The sequence below is a fragment of the Armigeres subalbatus genome, chromosome 3 (assembly GCF_024139115.2).
Source record: "Armigeres subalbatus isolate Guangzhou_Male chromosome 3, GZ_Asu_2, whole genome shotgun sequence".
Classification (NCBI taxonomy): Eukaryota; Metazoa; Arthropoda; class Insecta; order Diptera; family Culicidae; genus Armigeres; species Armigeres subalbatus.
In genome coordinates, this window is record NC_085141.1 from 279,128,469 (window position 1) to 279,151,282 (window position 22,814).

Below are 22,814 nucleotides of genomic sequence, written 5' to 3' on the forward strand. Positions count from 1 at the left end.
ACTCTGATAAGCGATACGACGTCATTCTTTATACACAGTGATTTTACCTAGCCATGAATCGGGCGCGAAAAGTAGTACAAACTAACTACCGGCCTACCGGGCGCGCAATGCAGAACACAATATTTCGTCCGATCGCGCGATCGTCGTTCTGCTGTCCGAAACAAGAGAAATCATGCACTGAACTGATTTTTATCACCGGCCGCGCAAAGCAGAACACAATATTTCGTCCGATCGCGCCATCGTTCTGCTGTCCGAAACAAGAGAAATCTCGCACTGAACTGATTTTTATTACCGGCCGCGCAAAGCAGAACACAATATTTCCTCCGATCGTGCCATCGTTCTGCTGTCCGAAACAAGAGAAATCTCGCACTGAACTGATTTTTATTACCGGCCGCGCAAAGCAGAACACAATATTTCGTCCGATCGTGCCATCGTTCTGCTGTCCGAAACAAGAGAAATCTCGCACTGAACTGATTTTTATTACCGGCCGCGCAAAGCAGAACACAATATTTCGTCCGATCGCGCCATCGTTCTGTCCGCTGTCCGAAACAAGAGAAATCTCACACTGAACTGAATTTTATTACCGGCCGCGCAAAGCAGAACACAATATTTCGTCCGATCGTGCCATCGTTCTGCTGTCCGGAACAAGAGAAATCTCGCACTGAACTGATTTTTATTACCGGCCGCGCAAAGCAGAACACAATATTTCGTCCGATCGCGCCATCGTTCTGCTGTCCGAAACAAGAGAAATCTCGCACTGAACTGATTTTTATTACCGGCCGCGCAAAGCAGAACACAATATTTCGTCCGATCGCACCATCGTTCTGCTGTCCGAAACAAGAGAAATCTCGCACTGAACTGATTTTTATTACCGGCCGCGCAAAGCAGAACACAATATTTCGTCCGATCGCGCCATCGTTCTGCTGTCCGAAACAAGAGAAATCTCGCACTGAACTGATTTTTATTACCGGCCGCGCAAAGCAGAACACAATATTTCGTCCGATCGTGCCATCGTTCTGCTGTCAATGATCTCTGTGTTCTTTTGGACTCAAAACTGGACTTTCGTCTTCACTACACACCCATAATGTAAAAGGCCTATCGCCAATTAGGATTTATTTCCAAAATAGTGTGTGATTTCATAAATCCTGACTGTCTGAAATCACTCTATTTCTCTCTAGTCAGATCTGCACTAGAAAACGCATCAGTCGTCGCATAAATAAAAATTTTGTGCGCGCAGAAAATGTGACACCTTAGAAAAATCATGCGCGCGTGCCCCGAGCTCGCCGCCTGGCGCTGTCTCATGCGCTCCCTTGAAATGAACGAAATGTTTTTGAATGATAATGCTAGTTCGTATCCATGGTTTTTTGATGAATCCACCAACAAAAAGTGAATGATCCTTGTTTCGAGTGAGGTTCAAGTTGAAGAAATCTTAATAGCTTGAACGCTAACGCCCAAACAGTTTTTTTTACATTTTCTGAAAAAAAAGTTTTTACGAATAATCACATGATCGCCAGATGGCCATAGCGTGGATGCTCAAATCGACAAATATAATGAGCTTGACTATGGAACTTGACGTAAGTGGAACAGGAACAAAGGGAATATGTGGTGTAATCCATGCATAATATGCATTGCATATTCAGGCTCCAGGTGTTGCATCTATTAATCGTAATAATTTCGGGGTCAACCATTTGTATGACAGTAGACGGAATGAGATTCAAATAATTGACCGTTGGAAAGCATGGATTACCGTCACATATCAATTCAGCTAGATAGTTATCAAGATTAAAACGACTACTTCTAAAGAAAACACTTCTAAAATTGAAAGCTGTATCTTGCCATTTACGGTTGATTCCGTAAAGAACGAAACAAATTCCCACAACTTTATCAAAATTCAAAACCTTCACAGTATATATGCACTTATTTCACATGCATACACCTAGTTCATCAATGAAAAATTTTCGCTGCGGTCAAAACGAATTGATTTTTCGTTTACATCCAGCATCTAGTCTGTTCTCGCCAGCTAAAGATATTTCACCATAAATTAAATCAGCTGCAATTATCCTATAATTTATTAGGAGCTTCATCCCGTGCCATGCCTGTGTGGTTGTCAAGTTCTATAAAAAGCGTATCAGTGCATTTTTTCTTGCCTCTGTTTATTTTCCCTAGCACTTCGTCACTAGGGTCACTAGGTAATCAGCTCCTAGGATATCAGCCCATGCGACGAGCGCATGAGACGGATCGCATGTTCTGCCTACGAGGTACATAGCAACTAGCAGGAGGCGCACGATTTAGAAGCGCATCACCTACTTCGCTCATACGAGACAGCTAAATACGCGTCTCATGCACCACCAACTGAAGCACGTGCACAGTAACTCTGGCTCTGAAACATCACCACGCAGCTTGCTTACTCATAATATGCATCCTGGCCACTTTTCAGCTTTATAAATCAACTTGATATCGAAATATTCATTTCCGAAATCACGAGGTGACAAACTTCAAAGAATACAAGATAGAAGAAAAACACGGAAAGTAGACCCGCTCCAGTCGCTATAAATGTTTCACTTTTCCACTTTTCCAACAGTGGTACGGAAATGTTTTTTATGTGTCCGACTGATAAAGCGCCGGCCACCACTAATTGAGTACTTCATGTTTTACTTGATGATCAATTTGAATTCTATCCAAATTTTATCCATGTCCTGTGTTTTTCTTTCGTTTGGTAAACATGAACTGTCAAATTCACTCTAGTTATGGTATATATGTCGAAAAATGACCATTCAGCATTTATAACAGTCATTATAGATGCCATATCTTTTTTTTTTTTACTATCATTTATTTGGAAGGCTCATTTGCCGTAAAGCGCTACGGAGCCGAAATCATGTTTTTAAATACAGTTTTTCATGATTCTTATACACTAATGTTAGTTTTGGGGAACCGAAAGACTCGCGGTTTGGTCGAGGTTAGGGAATACAATTATACAATAGGAAAGGAAGGGAATTTAGGGTGCTTAATTAATTACAATGCTGATGTTCACACAGTTGAAATCCTTGGCAATGTTTCACATCTGTAACGAGACAAACATTTTTTGGGAGACAGCAGCGAGAGGAAGACATACGAATGGGGTTTAACGGTAGACAACAGGAGGTAGACATTTATAAGGGATTGCGACAGCAAAAGAGATGGATGGACGACGATGATAATATAACATCAGCAACTTTCAAGAATTGGTGGACAAGGGACATGTATTCGAGATCAAGGCCCGCCAACACTTCCCTAATAGGCTTTGGCTGCTTTCCTCGGACCCGAAGATGTTCAGTTAGCGCCGATCTGGGGCCACGATGCTCCTCGCACGCCCACACGACATGGTCAATGTCCTGATAATCTGCCTCGCAAACACCGAGATTGCCTTATGAGAGCCCCACTCGAAAAAGATGTGCATTTAAAGAGTAGTGATTGGACATTAGTCGACACATGGTTCGAATGAAGTCTCGTTCCAAATTCAATTTTATGAAACATGGCCGCTTCGACACCTGTTGGCGAATTGAATACAGCCATCTACCTATCTCCCCATTTGTCCATTTTTGTTGCCAGCTGATCAAGGTTTCCTGACGAACTAATGAGAAAAATTCATCGAAGGTGATTTGCCGATCGTAAATATCACCTTCCATAGCGTCCACCTTAGCCAGAGAGTCCGCTTTCTCATTTCCCGGGATCGAGCAATGAGAAGGGACCCAAGCCATTGTGTAAGACCTTTGCGATAAAGCACTCAAAGCTTTACAAGTATTTACGTATCATAAGATACGCTGAGTGCTTAACCGGTTTCACTGACCGAACAGCCTCCAAGGAACTTAGACTGTCGGTGAAGATGAAAAAGTGGTCAGGAGGTAGGGACGCGATTTGCATGAGAGAATAGTGAATAGCTGCTAGTTCAGCAGTATACACGGAGCTGGGCTCTTTGAGCTTAAAGTAGGCGCTATGAAAAACGTTGAATACTCCGAAACCAGTGGAGTCATCCGATTTTGACCCATCTGTAAAAAAGCTTCTTTCTTCACTGACGTGCCTGTATTTGCTTGCAAATAATGGAGGTATGACCTCCGGACGAAGGAAATCTGGAATTCCATGAACCTCCTGCTTCATGGACAGATCAAAAGTTACAGAGGAACTGAAGGAGTCAAAGAAGTTAGCACGATTGGTATCTACCGAAGAAGGGCTTATCTCCAGCGTTATGTACCAGTGGTAAATACTCATGAATCGAGATTGAGGGTTTTGTTCGAGCAGCTTTTCGAAGTTGTCAATGACCAATGGATTGAGAACCTCACAGCGGATGAGGAACCGGAGCGATAATTCCGCGAAACGATCTGTCAACGGCAGTACTCCCGCAAGTATTTCTAAACTCATCGTATGCGTCGAATTCATACAACCTAACGCGATACGGAGACAGCGGTACTGAATCCGTTGAAGCTTCAGAATATGTGTTTTAGCCGCGGACTGGAAGCAGAAACTACCGTATTCGAGAACCGACAAAATGGTTGTTCGGTATAACGTTATAAGATCTTCGGGATGCGCTCCCCACCATGTTTCGGTTATTGATCGCATGAAGTTGATCCGATTCTGACATTTTTGTGTCAGATACACAATGTGCTTCCCGAAGGTGCTTTTCGAGTCGAACCAGACCCCGAGGTATTTTGAAGACATGCTATAAGTGATTGTCTTACCCATCAGTTGGAGCGGGAACTTTGCCGGCTTATGTTTTTTTGAAAAGATAACCATCTCAGTTTTCTCCGGAGAGAATTCGATACCCAGCTTCGTAGCCCAAGTGGACAAATTGTCCAAAGTATCTTGCAATGGTCCTTGCAGATCAACTGCGGTTGGCCCCGAAACGGATACAACGCAGTCATCCGCAAGCTGTCTTAACGAGAAATTCGGCATAAGACATTCATCAATGTCTCTGACGTAAAAATTGTTAAGTTGGGGGCTCAAATATGAGCCCTGGGGGAGACCCATGTAGCTAATTCGTGAAGTTGCCGAGTCACTCATACGCTTCAAATTGTACAAATAGTTGTTCAAAATTGGTGAAAGTCCACATGCATGGAGTTTGTCGGGTAAGACATCGACGCAAACTGAATCAAAAGCCCCCTTAATGTTCAAAAACACTGAGCCCATTTGCTCTTTTTTAGCGAAAGTAAGCTGAATTTCTGAAGAAAGCAACGCAAGACAGTCGTTCGTTCCCTTGCCCCTGCGGAAACCAAATTGTGTACCTGGCAACAAACTATTCGATTCAACCCATTTGTCTAGCCGGAAGAGAATCATCTTCTCCAACAGCTTCCGAAGACATGACAGCATCGCGATGGGGCGATACGAGTTACAATCCGACGCGGGTTTTCCGGGCTTCTGGATGGCTATCACCCTCACCTCCAATCATCCGGAACAATGTTGCACTCCAGTAACTGATTAAACAAGTTCAATAAGCGCCTCTTTGCGACGTCTGGGAGGTTTTTGAGTAAATTGAACTTGATTCTATCCATCCCAGGAGCGGAATTGTTACATGAAAGGAGAGCAAGCGAGAGTTCAATCATCGAAAAGGGGCGATCCATATCATCCCTGTCAGCAAAAGTATCACGTGACTCTTGCTTCACCGACACCGAATCCGGACAAACTTTCTTTGCGAAGTCGAGTATCCATCGCGACGAGCTTTCACGATCTTCGTTTACGGACGACGCGTTGCGCATTCTTCTCCTGACGGTCCACAAAGTTTTCATCGAGGTCTCGCGCGATAAACCTTCAACAAAAGTGCGCCAATATCCGCGTTTCTTCACTTTGACCAGCTTCTTGAACTGGATCTCGAGCGCGATATACCGTTTGTGAAGTATGATCGAACCGTGTTTCCGAAATTCTTTGAACGCGGCGGATTTCTTGCGATAAAGTTGTGTACACTCGACATCCCACCACGGACTGTGTGGTTTCCTACGAACCGATTATCACGCAATCTCGCGAATTTTTATCCGATTGGTAAATACTTTCCGTACTCTGTACAGTAGTGTAGCTAGAGAGGGGGGGAATAAGGGGGGGGGGGGCAAGGGAGGGGGATCTTTTTTTTTAGTAGAAAAACATTATTCATTTTTTATTATTTTTATTCATATTAGTAGAAAAACACATCCGGGATATTGTTCGATGTTTAATCTCGCAATCTTCTGGCGTCGTTCTATCTTCGAGCTAACACGCTAAAAAAATTAATCAAAATTGACATAAATTGAAGAACTCAAAATTTGGTCAAGTTTGGTTTATGCTATAGTTTAGAGTTCAATTTTCGAAGCTGTAGTATCCTATGCTCACAATATTGAAACACCTTGTTAATATTTACCCTATTAGCTGTAAGTTGACATATGTGTGTAATTGGGAGAGTAGAGGGGAAATAATAAATAGAAGAGGGAGTATTGCTCAGACCGGACAACGGATACGTGTTAACGATTATTGAATCCGAGGCTCCGCGATACTACATTTTGGCGACGAGGACCAAAATGGCCAATCAATTTGGTAAGTATTCTACATTACAAAAAAAAAGAAAAAGAATTGTTAAAAAGCGGATCAGTCGCTTGAATGCGGGGAATAAAAGTCTGATGTCACACTGCCATGAAGAAGACGAAAAAAAATAGAAAAAAAATCAGTCGCTTGAATGCGGTTTGTTGAAGCCTGATTCCATTCAGCTGGAACTGGGAAGAGAGCGTAGTCGCTTTAATGCGGAAGGAAAAAAAATCTGTTCAATCAGGCTTGGAAAAAAAACTTGTCGATGAAAGGAAATCCTAGAGGAAAGCAAAAACTAGGGAACAAAATCTAACCTCAAAGTCATTCGTAGCAGGTTGAATCCGATGGAAATGAAAAAAATCTAAACAATGATACTGTATTAAGAAGGTGCAATGATCTTTGGTATTTTGCTCGTGATGACGTATTTGGTGATATCACAACTACAAGAAAGTGTGTACGATCAAAAGAAAAAAAATTACTTCATGAATTCTGGTTTAACTTTTGCTTGTTTGAACTCACCTGATAAATACTCTGCTTCTGAGTAGAATTTTGCCACCGTGTATATTATGGCACAGACCTATCGGTACGAAATGCGAAAAGAAAATGAAAAGGCCTTTCCATTAGACGCACTGACGTTTGGGTTTATTTACTTAAATGCGTGCATGCTCTGAAATTTTACGAAGAAGTGTCGAAATATCCAACAAACAGTTGCTTTGGAAATATTGAAAAGTTTGGGAAAGGAATACTACATCTTTTGAAACTCTTCTGGTTAAAGAATTCGTTCTCAGAAAGCTGTAAATAATGTTAATCCAGGAAAAAAAAATCAAGCGCTAAAGCTGTTGTTGTTTTGATTATTTGCAGACATGATTCGATCGCTAGGACTGCAACTGCAGGCATTCGACTATGCCGCCCACACAGATGATGTTGGTATCGAGTGGCGCAAGTGGCTACGGTCATTCGAAACCATGATTCGAGCCAGCCGCATTGAAGACGAAGATTGGAAAAAAGATTTGCTGCTTCATCATGCTGGTCCAAGTGTTCAACAACTCTTTGACACTCTGCCGGAGCCAGCCGGAATTGAAATGCGTGGACCCTTGCTGAACATCGAGCATTACACCCCAAACATGTCCAGCTATGAGGAAGCCAAAGTACGGCTGAATGAGTTCTTTCTACCAAAAGAAAACTCTACTTACGAGCGCCACTTACTACGGCAAATGAAGCAGAAGTCCGGTGAAAATATCGATGCGTTCATGATCAGATTGCGAGTACAGGCAGAACGATGCGGGTTTGAAGACCGGATGGAGGAGAACATTAAGGATCAAATTATTCAAAACTGTGAATCAGCAGCTTTACGAAGGGATTTATTGAAAAGAGGTGATGCAAGCCTGGAGGAGGTGCTAAGTGTGGCAAAGATTTTTGAGACGGTCGCCCAACAAGAGAAATCATTTGCCCCCGGCTCGGCCGTTGCTGAGATTCCTAAGCCAGCAGTAAGTGAGGTCAACAAAATTGACGAAAGTGCTTATAATGCACCCAAGCGCAAACGATTTGCTGTGGCGGCACAAATTGAATGTCATCGTTGCGGGTACAATGGACATTTGGCAAGAGATGCCGTATGTCCCGCAAGAGGCAACAAGTGCAATAAGTGTGGAGGCAAAGATCACTTTGCCAAGAAATGCCGTACGAACAAGCAGTTAGGTAGAGTAGGTGGCAACTATCGGATTGGATATCAAAGGAACATTAATCGCGACAAAAATCCTGCCAAAGAGAATATCAACGGTGATGATTCGAATACGGTGAAGCACATTGAGGACGAGTCCACAGAATACGTTTTCCATGTGACTACATCGGACAGTAACGGCGAGCTGCAATGTGAAATTGGGGGAGTTGTTATAACTGCGGTGATCGATTCCGGATCTAAGTTCAACCTGCTGAGCCAGGCAGATTGGGAAAAATTGAAGAGCAACAAGGTGGTCGTGTCAAATCAACGTCAGGAGACAACGAAAGTATTTAAGGCCTACGGCGGCCAACCGTTGCCAGTGCTCGGCGTATTTAGTGCGAAGGTTAAGATCGGAAGCGCCATAAAACTGGCAGAGTTTTATGTAATGAAAGGACATGGAAAGATTTTGATCGGCCGCGACACTGCAACATCTATGGGAGTTTTGCAGATTAACGTACCCGTCAACGAAGTTGAAACGGATGCAGAATCCATCAAATTGGGAACCATTAAAGGAATTATCGTTGATATCCCTATAAAGGCTAACGCTACACCGGTTATTCAACCATATCGGCGTATACCACTGGCGTTGGAGAAGAAGGTTGATATGAAAATCGACGAGCTTCACGCACAAGGCGTCATCGAGCCAGTCAACGAGCCAGCCAAGTGGATTTCCCCAGTAGTGGTGGTTCCAAAAGGAGCAGATGACGTTCGTATTTGCATCGATATGAGGCGAGCCAACGAAGCGGTGGAAAGGGAGAATCATCCCCTGCCGACCATCGAGGACTTTCTACCACATTTGTCTAGGGCAAAGGTTTTCTCTCGTCTGGACGTGAAATCTGCCTTCCACCAGGTAGGCTGAACTCCTGTTTTTGATGATTTTTTTTTAACTCTCGGTTTGAGTTTATTATTATTATTTAATATTTTCCTTGTTTCGTAAAATGGTCTGGAAGTTCACTGAATTGAATTCAAATAAACGAATTGAAACAATAGATATGCATTGTTTGTTACAGGTGGAAATATCTGAAAAATCACGAGAAATCACGACTTTCATTACTCGCAGAGGGTTATTCCGATACACCCGCCTAATGTTCGGAATCAACTGCGCGCCAGAACTGTTTCAAAAGTCAATGGAACAGGTTCTGAGTGGATGCGACGGATGTTTCAACTTCATTGATGATGTCCTGGTGTTTGGATCAGACCAAAAAGAACATGACCTGCGTTTAGAAAACGTACTTCTCAGACTGAAGGAAAGGAACGTGGCACTAAATGAAACCAAGTGCATTTATGGAGTCACCGAGACAGATTTCCTTGGTCATGTTTTGTCAAAGGATGGAATCAAGCCTGGTTTGGATAAGATGGAATCGATCCGAAATTTTCGTGAACCAAGAACTGTTGAAGAGATCAGAAGTTTTCTCGGTCTGGTCAATTACGTAGGGAGATTCATTCCTAATTTGGCCACACTGACCTTTCCATTGCGACGACTTACGATTCTGGGGCAGAAATTTGTCTGGGGCCGTGAGCAACAGTTAGCATTCGATAAATTGAAAGAGAGCATGATGGATTCAAAGACACTAGGTTACTTCAACGATGGTGATCGGACACAACTTGTAGCTGACGCCAGCCCAGTAGGTTTGGGGGCCGTGCTAATCCAAGTGAATGATCAGGGACCCAGAGTAATTGCTTACGCAAGCAAGAGCTTATCCGAGGTAGAAAAACGATACGCTCAAATTGAGAAAGAGGCTCTAGCACTCGTATGGGCAGTGGAGCGGTTCCATTTCTATTTGTACGGCCGAACTTTTGAACTGATTACGGACCATAAGCCCTTAGAGACCATATTTGGCGCTCGGTCCAAACCATGTGCAAGGATTGAACGGTGGGTTGTTCGGCTGCAGGCTTACAAAGCGAAAGTCGTCTACAGGCCTGGAAAATCAAACATTGCTGATCCACTATCAAGATTGGCGATCACATCGAATACAACGGGAGTGACATTTGATGAATGTGTGGAACATTATGTCCACTGGGTAGCTTCTAATGCAATGCCAGTCGCTCTAAAGTTGACAGAAATAGAACAAGCATCAGAGTCTGATAAATCGATCCAATCAGTTCGTGTTGCTTTGGACCGAGGAGAGTGGTCGGAAGACTTGTCTTCTTTCAAACTTTTCGCAACGGAACTGTGCTTTGCTGGAAAGATTCTGTTGCGTGGGAATAGAATAGTGATTCCAGAACAGTTAAGGAGGCAGACGTTGGATCTAGCACATGAAGGACATCCGGGAATGACGATCATGAAACAAAGATTGCGAGCGAAGGTGTGGTGGCCGAAATTGGATACAGAAGTCGAACAGTACGTGAAAAATTGTCGAGGATGCATGTTGGTTACAGCACCGTCTGCACCAGAACCGATGAAGCGTCGAGAACTACCATCAGGCCCATGGCAACACTTGGCTGTTGATTTTCTTGGACCACTGCCATCGGGCCACCACTTATTTGTGGTGGTTGATTATTACAGCCGGTACATAGAGATCGAGATAATGAAGAAGATTGATTCCAAAGAGACCATTCATCGATTAGAACCAATGTTGGCCCGTTTCGGATTGCCATTGTCCATTACAGCTGATAATGGCCCCCAGTTTGCCAGCGAGGAGTTCCGAGTATACTGTGAATCGAACAACATCAAATTGATCAACACTACCCCATACTGGCCGCAACAAAATGGTGAGGTAGAACGACAGAATCGTTCTATCTTGAAAAGGCTGACTATTAGTCAAGCAGTGAATTCTGATTGGGTTGAGGAGTTGAATAAATACTTGCTCATGTACCGTTCTTCTCCTCATTCTACTACCAAGAAGACGCCAGCGGAATTATTGTTTGGCCATAACATTCGGGATAAGCTTCCTTGCATTTATCAACCCAAAGAAGTCGATGAAGAAGTGATTGATCGGGACAAGGAAATGAAGGAGAAGGGAAAGCAGTATGCAGATGAGCGGCGAAATGCCAAACCGAATCCTATCGCGGATGGTGATGATGTTTTAGTGAAGAAAATGACTAAACCAAACAAGTTGTCAACTACTTTCGGTGCAGAACCATTCAAAGTTGTGAAGAGAAAGGGCGGAGATGTAGTTGTAACTTCAGAATCGGGAGTCAAATATCGTCGACACGTCTCTCATCTGCAACGAATTCCGCAACCTGTGGAGATGACATCAACATCGAAATTGAAGCAAGATACAATTAACATTACCGGCACAACCAGCAGTAAAGTTGAAAAGCAAGCTGTAAATTCGTCGATGAAACGTGGAACTAAACGAGTTGTCCGGCAACCAGCTTACATGCAGGAATACGTACGCTGAACGTGGAAACTGAGAGTTATGAAAAAAGAAAGGAAGTGAATGTAGTATCCTATGCTCACAATATTGAAACACCTTGTTAATATTTACCCTATTAGCTGTAAGTTGACATATGTGTGTAATTGGGAGAGTAGAGGGGAAATAATAAATAGAAGAGGGAGTATTGCTCAGACCGGACAACGGATACGTGTTAACGATTATTGAATCCGAGGCTCCGCGATACTACAGAAGCGTGAATGTAAATACACGAAATAAATTAAGTACTTCTTCCATTTATTTTTTTAGCCTCAAATAAAAATATACAGCCATCCAGTTCCAACATTATTGATATGATCCCTCAAAATTACCTTATATTTGGTAGGATCGTTCCTTATAGAACAATATTGGGACCATTTTATTATTTCCCCTTTATGGTGACCGATTTCAATATAGGGTATTCAGGAAAATCGATCATTCCAGGAATTTTAATTTTTCATAAAATTTTAATTCCCAAATCATTAGGCCTATTTGTTGTATTAACAAATCGAATAAAAGCTCTTTTTTTCCCAATTTCGTTTATTTGGTAGGCTCAGGCGTGTATAACACTTTACGGAGCCATTGTTCTTTGTGATATATACAATCAATATCATTTTATTTTACGGTTAATAAGAAAGGGGAAGGAGCCAGCGTACTCGTAGTGACTCGAGGTTAGTTTACAATGTTTAAGGATGGACGGGGCTTAGGATTTGGGATCAGGAAATTTCAGCTTCTCATCCGGGCATTTGGCGTCAGTGACGATGTGGCGTGTCGTCGTGCTCGAGGAATGGTTCGACTGGGAGCATCTTCCGGATGGCAAGAGCTATGGAGCTCTACGGAACAAAAAAGGCAGAGACAGAACAAAAAAACTTTAAAGAAAGAAAAAACAAAATGTTAGATTTTGATGTCAGAAGCACAAAGAAAACTATAAATGGCCTGCATATAGACAACATCACGATCTCCCAAAACACCGCGAACTTCCCTGAAGGGTTGTTTACCTCAGGCCACAAGGGTATCCAATAATTGCTCTCTGGGCGTCATTTTCCGAGCAGGACCAAACTACGTGATTGATGTCATCATAACCGGCTCCGCACCTACATAAGTTGCTATCGACAAGGTTTATTCTGTACAGATGTGCGTTTAGTGAATAGTGATTAGACATAAGTCTCGACATCACGCGAATGAAGCCTCGACTTAAGTCCTCACCTCTGAACCACGCTCGCCCAGAAACTTTTGGAACTATAGAAAATAGCCACCGTCCAAGTTCGTTGTGTGTCCAATTTCTTTGCCAACTTTGAAGAGTACTCTGACGGACTAATGGGAAAAACTCGTTGCTCGAGTATTGTCTATCATAAACTTCACCTTCCTGTGCGCCCACCTTTGCCAGCGAGTCTGCCTTCTCATTGCCGTAGATTGAGCAGTGAGAAGGGACCCAAACAAAGGTAATCTTGAATGATCTTTCGACCAAAACACGCATCTGCTCTCTTATGTTTGTAAGAAAGTAAGATGCGTGCTTAACAGGTTTCATTGACCGGAGTGCCTCGATAGAACTAAGACTATCCGAGAAGATGAAATAATGGTCTACGGGCTGATTGGAAATTATCCCCAAAGCGAAGTTAATTGCTGCCAGCTCAGCAACATAAATCGAGCACGGTTCCTGAAGTTTTCGGAAGGTGGTTGAAGTTACATTGAAAACACCGAAGCCAGTGGATCCGTTAATGCGAGAACCATCAGTGAAATATCTGTTGTTGCAATTGACATGTTCATATTTTTCTGAAAAAAGGGAGGGAATAGATATTTGTCGAAGATGATCTGGTATTCCTTGAATAGCGTATTTCATGGACAGATCGTATTCAATTGAGGAACTGTCGTTGGTGAAGTGAACTCGAGGTGGATTATAACACGGAAGACAAAGATCTGAAGAAATGTAGTTGAGAGAGACTCTAAGGAATCTTGAACGACAAGTCAGTTCAAGCATTTTATCGAAGTTATCTAGGACAAGTGTGTTACTTGTTCCACATTTGATGAGTATTCTAAGTGAGAGCTCCCAGTAACGGTGCTTTAAAGGAGTGACTCCAGCAAGCACCTCCAGGCTCATGTTATGCGTTGAATGCATGCAGCCAAGGGCAATACGCAAACAACGATACTGAATTCGTTCCAATTTGATCAGGTGGCAATCAGCTGCTGAGAGGAAGCAGAAAGAGCCATACTCTAAAACAGAGAGAATAGTCGTTCTATAGAGTTTGATGAGGTCTTCCGGGTGAGCACCCCACCATGTTCCGGAGATAGAACGTAGAAAATGGATCCTTTTTCGGCATTTTTGTATCAAATACTCAATGTGGAGTTTCCAGGTACATTTGGACCCCAAGGTATTTAGAAGATAAAGATTGGTTGATGTCATCATTCAACAGTTTTAGTTTCAGTTGAGCTGGGTACCGCTTCCTAGTAAACACAACCAACTGAGTTTTTTGCGGTGAAAACTCGATCCCTAAATGTCTGGCCCAAACAGTCAGATTATCTAGGGTACTTTGCAATGGTACTTGCAAGACAGCTGCACATGGACCTCTTAGAGAGGCCACGGCATCATCTGCAAGTTGTCTGAGCGTGCATTGTCCTTCCAAACAATTGTCAATATCTTTAACATAGAAATTATAAAGCAAGGGACTTAAACATGATCCTTGGGGAAGGCCCATGTAGCTATTTCTGGAAGTTGTCAGAGTGCCGAGTGTGAATTTCATTTGTTTTTCTGACAACAAATTATACAAGAAATTGTTCAAAATAACGAGTAATCCACTACTGTGCAGATTGTCTGACAGTACTTCTATGGAAACTGAATCAAAAGCGCCCTTAATATCCAAGAATACTGAAGCCAATTGCTCCTTGTGCGCAAAGGCCAGTTGTATATCTGAAGAAAGCAACGCTAGACAATCGTTTGTTCCTTTCCCTTTTCGAAATCCAAACTGAGTATTTGAAAGCAATGCATTTTCTTCGACCCAATGGTCGACTCTTGAAAGGATCATTTTCTCCAATAATTTTCTCATGCATGATAGCATGGCAATCGGTCGGTATGAATTGTGATTAGACGCTGGTTTCCCAGGCTTTTGAATAGCTATTACTTTGACCTGTCGCCATTCAGGTGGCACAATGTTGTACTCCATGAAACAGTTGTACAGGTCAAGTAATCGTCTTTTTGCGATATCTGGGAGGTTTTCAAGAAGATTGAATTTGATGTTATCGCATCCCGGAGCAGAGTTATTCGATGAAAGAAGAGACATAGAAAGTTCCAGCATTGAGAATGGTCCACCCAAAGAGCCGGGATCAATGACTGATTCTCGAAATAGCGGTTCTGCTGGTACGGAATCTGGACAGACCTTTTTTGCGAAGTTGAATATCCATCGATTGGAGTATTCTTCACTCTCGTTGGTGGAAGTGCGGTTCCGCATGTTGCGGGCCGTTTTCCAAAGTGTTGTCATTGAGGTTTCTCGCGATAGTCCCTCGACAAAACGTCGCCAGTAGCTACGTTTTTTAGCCTTGAGAAGATTTTTCAGCTTTCTTTCAAGCCTCAAGTACTCTTCAAATAGCTCAGACCTTCCGTGTTTACGAAAAGCCTTGAAGGCATCAGATTTCTCAGAATACAACTTAGTACATTCATCATCCCATCCAGGAGTGGCTGGTCTTCTGATGACAAATGTACCTGGAACGCGTTGTTTCTGAGCTTCTAGTGCACTTTTTTGAATCAACTCAATAAGGAATCGATATTCATCCAAAGGTGGAAGAGTATCAGTTGAGTCAATACCAATTTTTACCGCCGATGCATATTTTTGCCAGTCAATGTTCTTCGTGAGATCGAAAGGAACATTAACTTGCTCAGATTGTTGATATCCACTCTTAATTGTGGTGACTATCGGCATATGGTCACTACCATGGGATCTTGAATTACCTTCCACGTGCAATCTAATGATAGTGAATTTGAACATAAAGACAGATCAATACGGCTTTGTTGACCATTTGGTCCTATTCGAGTTACTTCACCAGTGTTCAAAATATTCAAATTGAAATCGTCACACAAATCATAGAAAATAGGCGCTCTATAATCGTCATACGTTTCGCCCCATCCAATACCATGTGCGTTCATATCACCCAATATCAATACTGGAGATGATAGGAGGGAGACTGCGCTCCAAAAATGTCGACGATTTTTAGAGGCATTTGGAGGAATGTACACTGCAGCTATGCAAAGATCTTTATTCTTCACATTTACTTGGCATGCGACGATTTCTAAGCCGGGAACAGTCGGAATGGGAATTTTGTAGAAGGAGTAGCATTTTTTGATCCCCAAAAGAACGCCATCCCGATCTTGGCGAATAATATTAAAATCGTGGAAGCTGATTTCATCTTCAGAAGAAAGCCATGTTTCACAGAGTGCAAATATATCGCCATCGGAATTGCGAATCAAAAACTTGAACACGTCTAATTTATTTTTCAGACTATGACAGTTCCACTGCAGCACAGTGATTGTATCTTGGGTATTGGCCGTATTATCCATCGAAAGATACAATTTCTGCAAGAAGGGGCCATGAAACAGTCAATTGCTTCAGATAACTTTCCACTGTTGGTATAAAAAGGTCAATGATAGGCCTCAATGAATTCGGAATATTGAATAAATTCAAAAAACGGTCCACAAGGTCCTTAAAGGTGATCAATCCTCGCTTGGACGGAATACTTTTACTAGAAGTGCGAATTACTTTTTTTCTTTCGTTGATTCTCCTAGCCAGATGTTTCTTCGAAACATCGGATTTTGGCAATGGCGGGAATGCCTTACTGCAACTAGGATCAAAAGAAGCAGTAGGGACAGGTTGCTTCGGGATTTTAAATAAACCCCCATTACCTTCAGATTTTGCCAAGCTTTTATGGATGATTTTTGTTCTCTTGCGGCGCGATCCCGCGGAAGACGGTTGCTTCCTCTTTTCGGGCACGTGTACCTCCGCAGGATCATCCATATCGGCTGCGTCAGAGTCCAATTCATCAATGGATATGGAATCATAATAATCACTTACACGAACGGTGGCTGAAATAGCAGTCGATGCAGTGGCTGTGGCGGATGTGTTTTGCGACTTAACCATTTCCGCATACGACTGCTTGGAGCGCTGTACCAACGAGCGCTTCACTTTTTGGGTGCGCTTTTTGTACACCGGGCATTCCTGCAAACCATGGGGAGGATTCAAACCACAATAAGCACATTTTGTTGCCTGTTGCTGGCAGGACTCCTCCCGATGCCTTTCAGAACATTTGCCACAACGTGGTTTGTTGTCACAAAACTCGGCAGTGTGACCAAGTTGTTTGCAATTGGTACAATTAAATACCCTTGGCACAAAAAGACGCACGAAATAGCATGTTTTCAATATCAACATATTTTGGGAGCATTGAACCGGCGAACGTCACCCGAAGCGAACCTGACTTGGAATATACCTTCTTTCCATCTACCGTGGCTGCTGAATGCAATTCCTTGCAGTCCAGAATATCCACGGTAGACTCCATTGCATTCTTTAGGCGGCCTTTTCCCGCAAGTACATCCTTGCAAGTCAGGCTCGCTGCGTTGATCACACCTTCAATTTCGACCTCCCGCGAGGGGACATAAACCATATATTCAACATTGTACGCCCTGTCGCCAGCAATTTCATTCGCCACCTGGTATGTAGGTGCGGTGATGCGTAGTTTGTTCCTGTTGATCTGGCCAAAATCAAGCTTCGGAAAACGACGCGTCAAATCTCGTTTAATGCCGAGAAAATCTAGGCTTTTTACTTTCTGCCGAAAGTAAACAACCCAAGGCCCAGGCGAAGCCGCATGGTACAATCGAGTGCGCCCTCCATCTTTAGCAGGCACATTGCCTTCTCCAGTCTCCGCCTCCATTCTCACCCCGCAAGGTGGAAGGATAATTTTGCTTATACTAACTTAAAACTAATAGCAAATTAGAAAAAAAAACTTAAAAAAACTAATTCGATTAATTCTAAGCAGTCCCACTCTGTATCAAACAGAAGGGAGAACAATAAAAAGTTTGCCACTTATCTGCCCCTGCTGCTGTAGGTAGCAGCAGTAACAATAGCCTGCTTCACTGGCGTCGCCAGAAGCAGCTACTTCACTCGCCGACAGCGATCGCCTTGGATCCGTAGGTAGGAGCGCACCACACAATAGCCGTTTCACTACCGAACACAATCCGCGATGAGACACAGCACACACGTCTGGCTCGTTCAAACTATCGGCACGAAATGGAATAAAAGCTCTTTATTTCTACATGTATACCTTTATATCGAGGTAACTAATTTTTCACTCTTCAAATCGTTGTATCTCCAAAACCACTGCCACTGGTCCTGCAAGTAAAATGTGCTTCTTGCTTTTGTGAAGTGATATTTGATCGTGCAAGTGGAATACATAAAATGGATTCAAAATCTAAGGAAGAATTAAGTATGGAACTTGTCATCCCAATTAAAAGTTTTAAAGGTGTAAAGTTGCCTTCAAACGGTGATGTGTTTGGTCGGATGCGTTTTAAAATGAAAAATCAACACTTGAGTATAAAACCAGCTGCTAAAACTGTAGTAACTGAACTTCAAATTTTTTGGGAGACATATAGAATTCCTCAAATACAACACTACAATGCTATTGTTAAGCTCCTAAAATTATTTAACAAAATGCGAGCAATTATCAAAAAATCTTCTGACGAGGGAGATAAACAGAAAGAGCAAGAGTCTAATTTCATTAATAATTTGGATCGATTGTTTGATATTGCTCATTAATTAATCAATTCATTTTTGGTAGTGAATGACTGTGCTGAAAGAGGAGTTAAACTAGTTCAAGATTTTTGTGGAAAACTGACAAAAAATGAAGAACAGCTTCAATATCTTCTCAAACTTGTTCAACAGCATAGGCAAAATTTTCCAGGTTGCACTCGCTCTGTTATAAAGGAAGGCCTAGCAGTTGAAATAAATAATTAATATAGGTATAAGTGTTGTTTGTTGATAACTTTGTAGTTTTATTCGGTTAATAAATTATGCTATAAACATTAAAACTGTCGTTTGAAAAATATATAACTTATATAATATCGGGATTCCCGATTCCCGGGATTTATTTATCAATTTCCCGAATTTCCCGGAAAATGAATATACTAAAAATGTGTTGTAATAATTGTCTTATTTTTTTTTAATTTGATTATAACGGATTTTGCATTCCAACACGTGTTGAAGAGAGGCGAGACAAAGAACCAGTTTGTATCTATCGTTCGTTTATTCAGTAGGTTCAAACGTCGGTAAGCGTTGTGATGTCGAATTAAAAATTTAATGTCTGTGGTGAAACAGCAGAGCTATCAATGTTCGCAGATACTGGAGCAATAGCAGTGACCGCTTTGGCAGGTTTGACCTATTATTGTCAAAAGTTTTTTAAGACCTTCAATCCTTTTTGATTCAATTCCCGAACAGACTCATATTCCGCAGACTCGTTTTTTCTAGATATTTCTGAAGTATTTCATTTGAATATTTTATAATATTGGTGGGCTAACAGATCTTGATGGAAAAATAGATTTTATGTCTGTAGTATGCGATCAATACAACTGTCTTACAACAAATACTCGCTAAACTTTTGCAATTTGATGCATTTTAGGTGCTGTTCGGCATTTCAAGCAAAGTTTGACTGAAAAAAATGTTATAGCCAGGATCATTAAAGTACGACAATCAAGCACTCGCCCGAATGGAAGAATTCTCATTTCAAATATTTCATCTGCTTTAAATACAAAACGTGTTCAAGTGGACGTACATGTATAAAAATGGTTTATCCTTCAAAGTTGACCAGAAGATTCTATGCACTAAAAAAAGTCGTTGAGTATAAGAATAGTTCATGTTAGGAATATTTTGGCGTTGTCCAAAAACTGGGAAAAAATGTGGATACAACCTGAAAAAGTTTTTAAAAAAATATGGAAAAGTATCACATAGTGGAGCTCATCAGGACACTGCAGATCTTACTCTTGATCCAGAGCAGATGCTGATACTTATGAAATGGCGAACGTTTTGTTGAAGGAGTAAACGCTTTTCAAACTGAACCAAATCTTTCTCAGACTTCAACTCTTTCCTCATTTGAGGACAAAATAGCAAGCTTCCCTGATGTCGAATGTATATTTTCAAAACCATATTTTACAAACAAAATTTAAATAACGATTTTGAATCAGTTTCGAGAGTTTTTTATATTTCCCGGAATCCCGGGAAATCCCGGGAAATTATTATTTCATTTCCCGTTTCCCGGGAAGTTGATTCCCGGGAAAAATGGAAGCCCTAATCACGATGTCCGAAAACAACTCGTTACAAATATTTCATGAATTTTGTCTCCCCTTAAAAACTTCAGCTCGTTGGCTTCAGTGGTAAGTCACCCCCTCCCTCTCTAGCTACACTACTGTACAGAGCACGGAAAGTATTTACCAATCGGATAAAAATGCGCGAGATTGCGTGATAATCATGCATTTAATTTCGCACGGCACCGAATACGCCTGCATCGCGACCGCAATGGTCGGTGGTACGTTGCTCTCATTTTAAACACCCCTGGGGGACAAGCTCGACACCCTCGACTTTGGATGCTTATAACTTGGCCAATTTCAAAGGGATTTACATCCGGTCTTCACCAGTCACTTCCTTATATAAAAAAGGTTCTACATTTTGTCCACAACAGGAATCCGTCGACTACAGCGCCACCTAGAAGCAAAAAACTGAAACGGTTGCGTTTCCCCATACATTTGGATCACTTTTTCAATACAAACTTTGAGCCATTTGCGCACGCCAACCACTGGACCGAATGAGCTGAAATTTTCAGGGGAGCTTCTGGGACCCCCAAACTGTCAAGGGGGCAAGAAATTCCAGACTTTTCACTTTTTCCATATAAGCTTGGGTCACTCTACTGCCGTAGTGTACATAATCCGATCCCCTTGAACAAGGAGAGGGTTCCTATGGTTTCCAGATGTGGTGTAAGCGTATGTGGCGACTTTTAGGCAAATAGCCACTTTCACACGATGGCGAAATGGGAGGACACCTACTTTGGCACAGGCAGCCTCAGCGGGTGTGGAAGGAAGAAGTCTAGAAGCTATGAAGAGGTATTGGTTGAAAACTGGGGAGAGTATGTTGACAAGCTCACAGCGTGCTACACAAGTCAGTTCCAGTCCTACTGTAAATCAACGCTTGGCCGATACGATACCGAGTGGCCCTGTTGTTCGTCTTATGCGGTCTTGATAAAATTTTAACAAGGTTGTCTTTGATTTGCAGCTCACTTTGACCGCTTAGAAATGAGGGTCCATGGTCAGTCCTCGGTCGATGGAAACTCCGAGAACCTTGATGAGCTTCCGGTTTGGGAAAGGCTGCTCATTAATCTTGAGACTAGGACCGGAGAGACGATGTCGTCCATTGCACACATGCCCGCGGACGTTTTCTCCGGCGAAGCCAACTGACGAGGCCCACCGATGAACTGCACTAACCGCTGCTTGGGTGTCTTCGACTACCACAAGCAGAATATCGTCAGCGTAGACGAAAACGTAGATGTTTTTGAGGAGGCCATTGAAGTGTTACTGCCAGAATAGATCTCTGTGGGACCCCAGTCTCCTCTAGGAAGGTTCTAGAGGTGGAATTGCCGATTAAAACCCGGAGAGACCGGCGGGTGAAGAAGTTGTGCACCAGTCCACCAGTTGCTTGATTGCTATTGGGGTTCAAATTCGGTTAAACGCTTTTGAAATTTCGAAAGGAAACTAGATCGACGTGTTTCCCTTGGTCAAAGGCACTTTGGAGTAAATCTCCTAATCCGACAAAGTACGAACTTGCCCCATACCCAGGGCGTGTTGGCGAAAACCAAGCCGTCCGTCAGACTCAAGCTTTTCGCGCAGCCTACGGTTGACCAACCTCTCGACGATATTATATATACAGGAAGTCAGCTAGATAGGCCGGTAATCAGCGGCGTCGCGAAATATGTCGCACATACATACTACATTCGAACTTGAGCATTTACTACAGTTTACTATATTTTACTACATGCAGAATTGTCAAAACAAAAAAAAACGCATAACGACGATGATTTCATCATTTCTGAAGCTAATTGATTATTGTTTTCTCTGGTTTGTTTTATTTTGTTTTCAAATCAACTTCTATTCTCAAAAGAACGACGCATCATGTTTGTAAATGTTCCACAAGTGAAATTTACTATTCAAAATTTAATAAACTCGAACTTAATACTTTTTATTCATATGACCCACTGTTTTTAGGTATCGGAATAACATGGCTGAGGCGCCACTTGTCGGGAAAAGTTTGATTCCAAGCTTGATTTACCAGATCGTGGAATACTATTTTGGCGGTAGGGGGAAGGTTTTTCAGCATCGGATACCCTATTCCATCCGGACCTCAAGACTTCCCTTTGCTTCTGGCAAGAGCGAAGCAAAGCTCGGCAAACGAAAAGAGCTGGTTTATTGGGAAACTTTGCAAGTCCGGCGGGACTCGAAAGCTCTGCAGTGTCAGAGCCCTGGTGGCTATGAGCCTTTGAAAATCGGCTGGGTAGAAGTTTACAGATGCGAGTGATGCAAAGTACACTGACCTCACATATATATGTTACTTTGTAACAATAATTAGTCACTCCATTTTGCATGTTGATCAGATAGAAATGACCCATATTAGTGTGTGACCTATGATTGTGGGCTCTGTGTACTCCCCGAGTGCATTGGCCACATCCAGCGGATTGGAAATAGTACGGTCTTGCGAATCGATATGGATGGATCTAAACCCAACCGGCGGATGTTAAATTTTCTAACAATTCTGTATAAGAATCTTCCAAAACCTGTATACTTTGAAAACCTTTAAAGGTTATTTATGTTACTATATAGATTATTAAATAAGAACTGGGCATATGCGAAATTTTTAGATTCATTGTATATGAATATCACAATTTTCTAAGCTTTTCTTACAATATTTGTTTGAGAGCTTACATTTTTTATATAACAATCCAATAATTTCGCATATGCCCAGTTCTTATACAGGTTTTGTTAGATTCCTGTACAGAATTGTTAGAAAATCTATCAGCCGCCGGTTGGGTGCACGCTCGACACTAAGCGCATTGACTTTCCTCCATAACTCGGCGGTGTATTAGGCCGAATTGATGGAGTCAAGAATGTCTTCCCACTGCTTCTTTTTGGCGTTTTGAATGACCGTTCAGCA

At 42.2% G+C, this 22,814-nt stretch overlaps 1 protein-coding gene across 1 annotated transcript; it reads left to right on the plus strand.

Annotated features, from left to right (window-relative positions):
- The first annotated feature begins 7,192 nt into the window (after positions 1–7,192).
- LOC134222491 (uncharacterized protein K02A2.6-like) lies at positions 7,193–11,580 on the plus strand. Its single transcript, XM_062701639.1, has 3 exons — positions 7,193–7,313; positions 7,381–9,086; positions 9,247–11,580. The coding sequence occupies exons 2-3, from the start codon at positions 7,383–7,385 to the stop codon at positions 11,578–11,580; spliced, it is 4,038 nt and encodes a 1,345-aa protein (XP_062557623.1). The 5' UTR covers positions 7,193–7,313; positions 7,381–7,382.
- Positions 11,581–22,814: the final 11,234 nt, after the last annotated feature.

Bases quoted from the DNA above. Each gene is read 5' to 3' on its own strand.
- LOC134222491 (XM_062701639.1), top strand. From the start codon at position 7,383: ATGATTCGATCGCTAGGACTGCAACTGCAGGCATTCGACTATGCCGCC. The intron at 9,087-9,246 runs GTAGGCTGAACT...TGTTTGTTACAG, and splicing joins TGAAATCTGCCTTCCACCAG to GTGGAAATATCTGAAAAATC.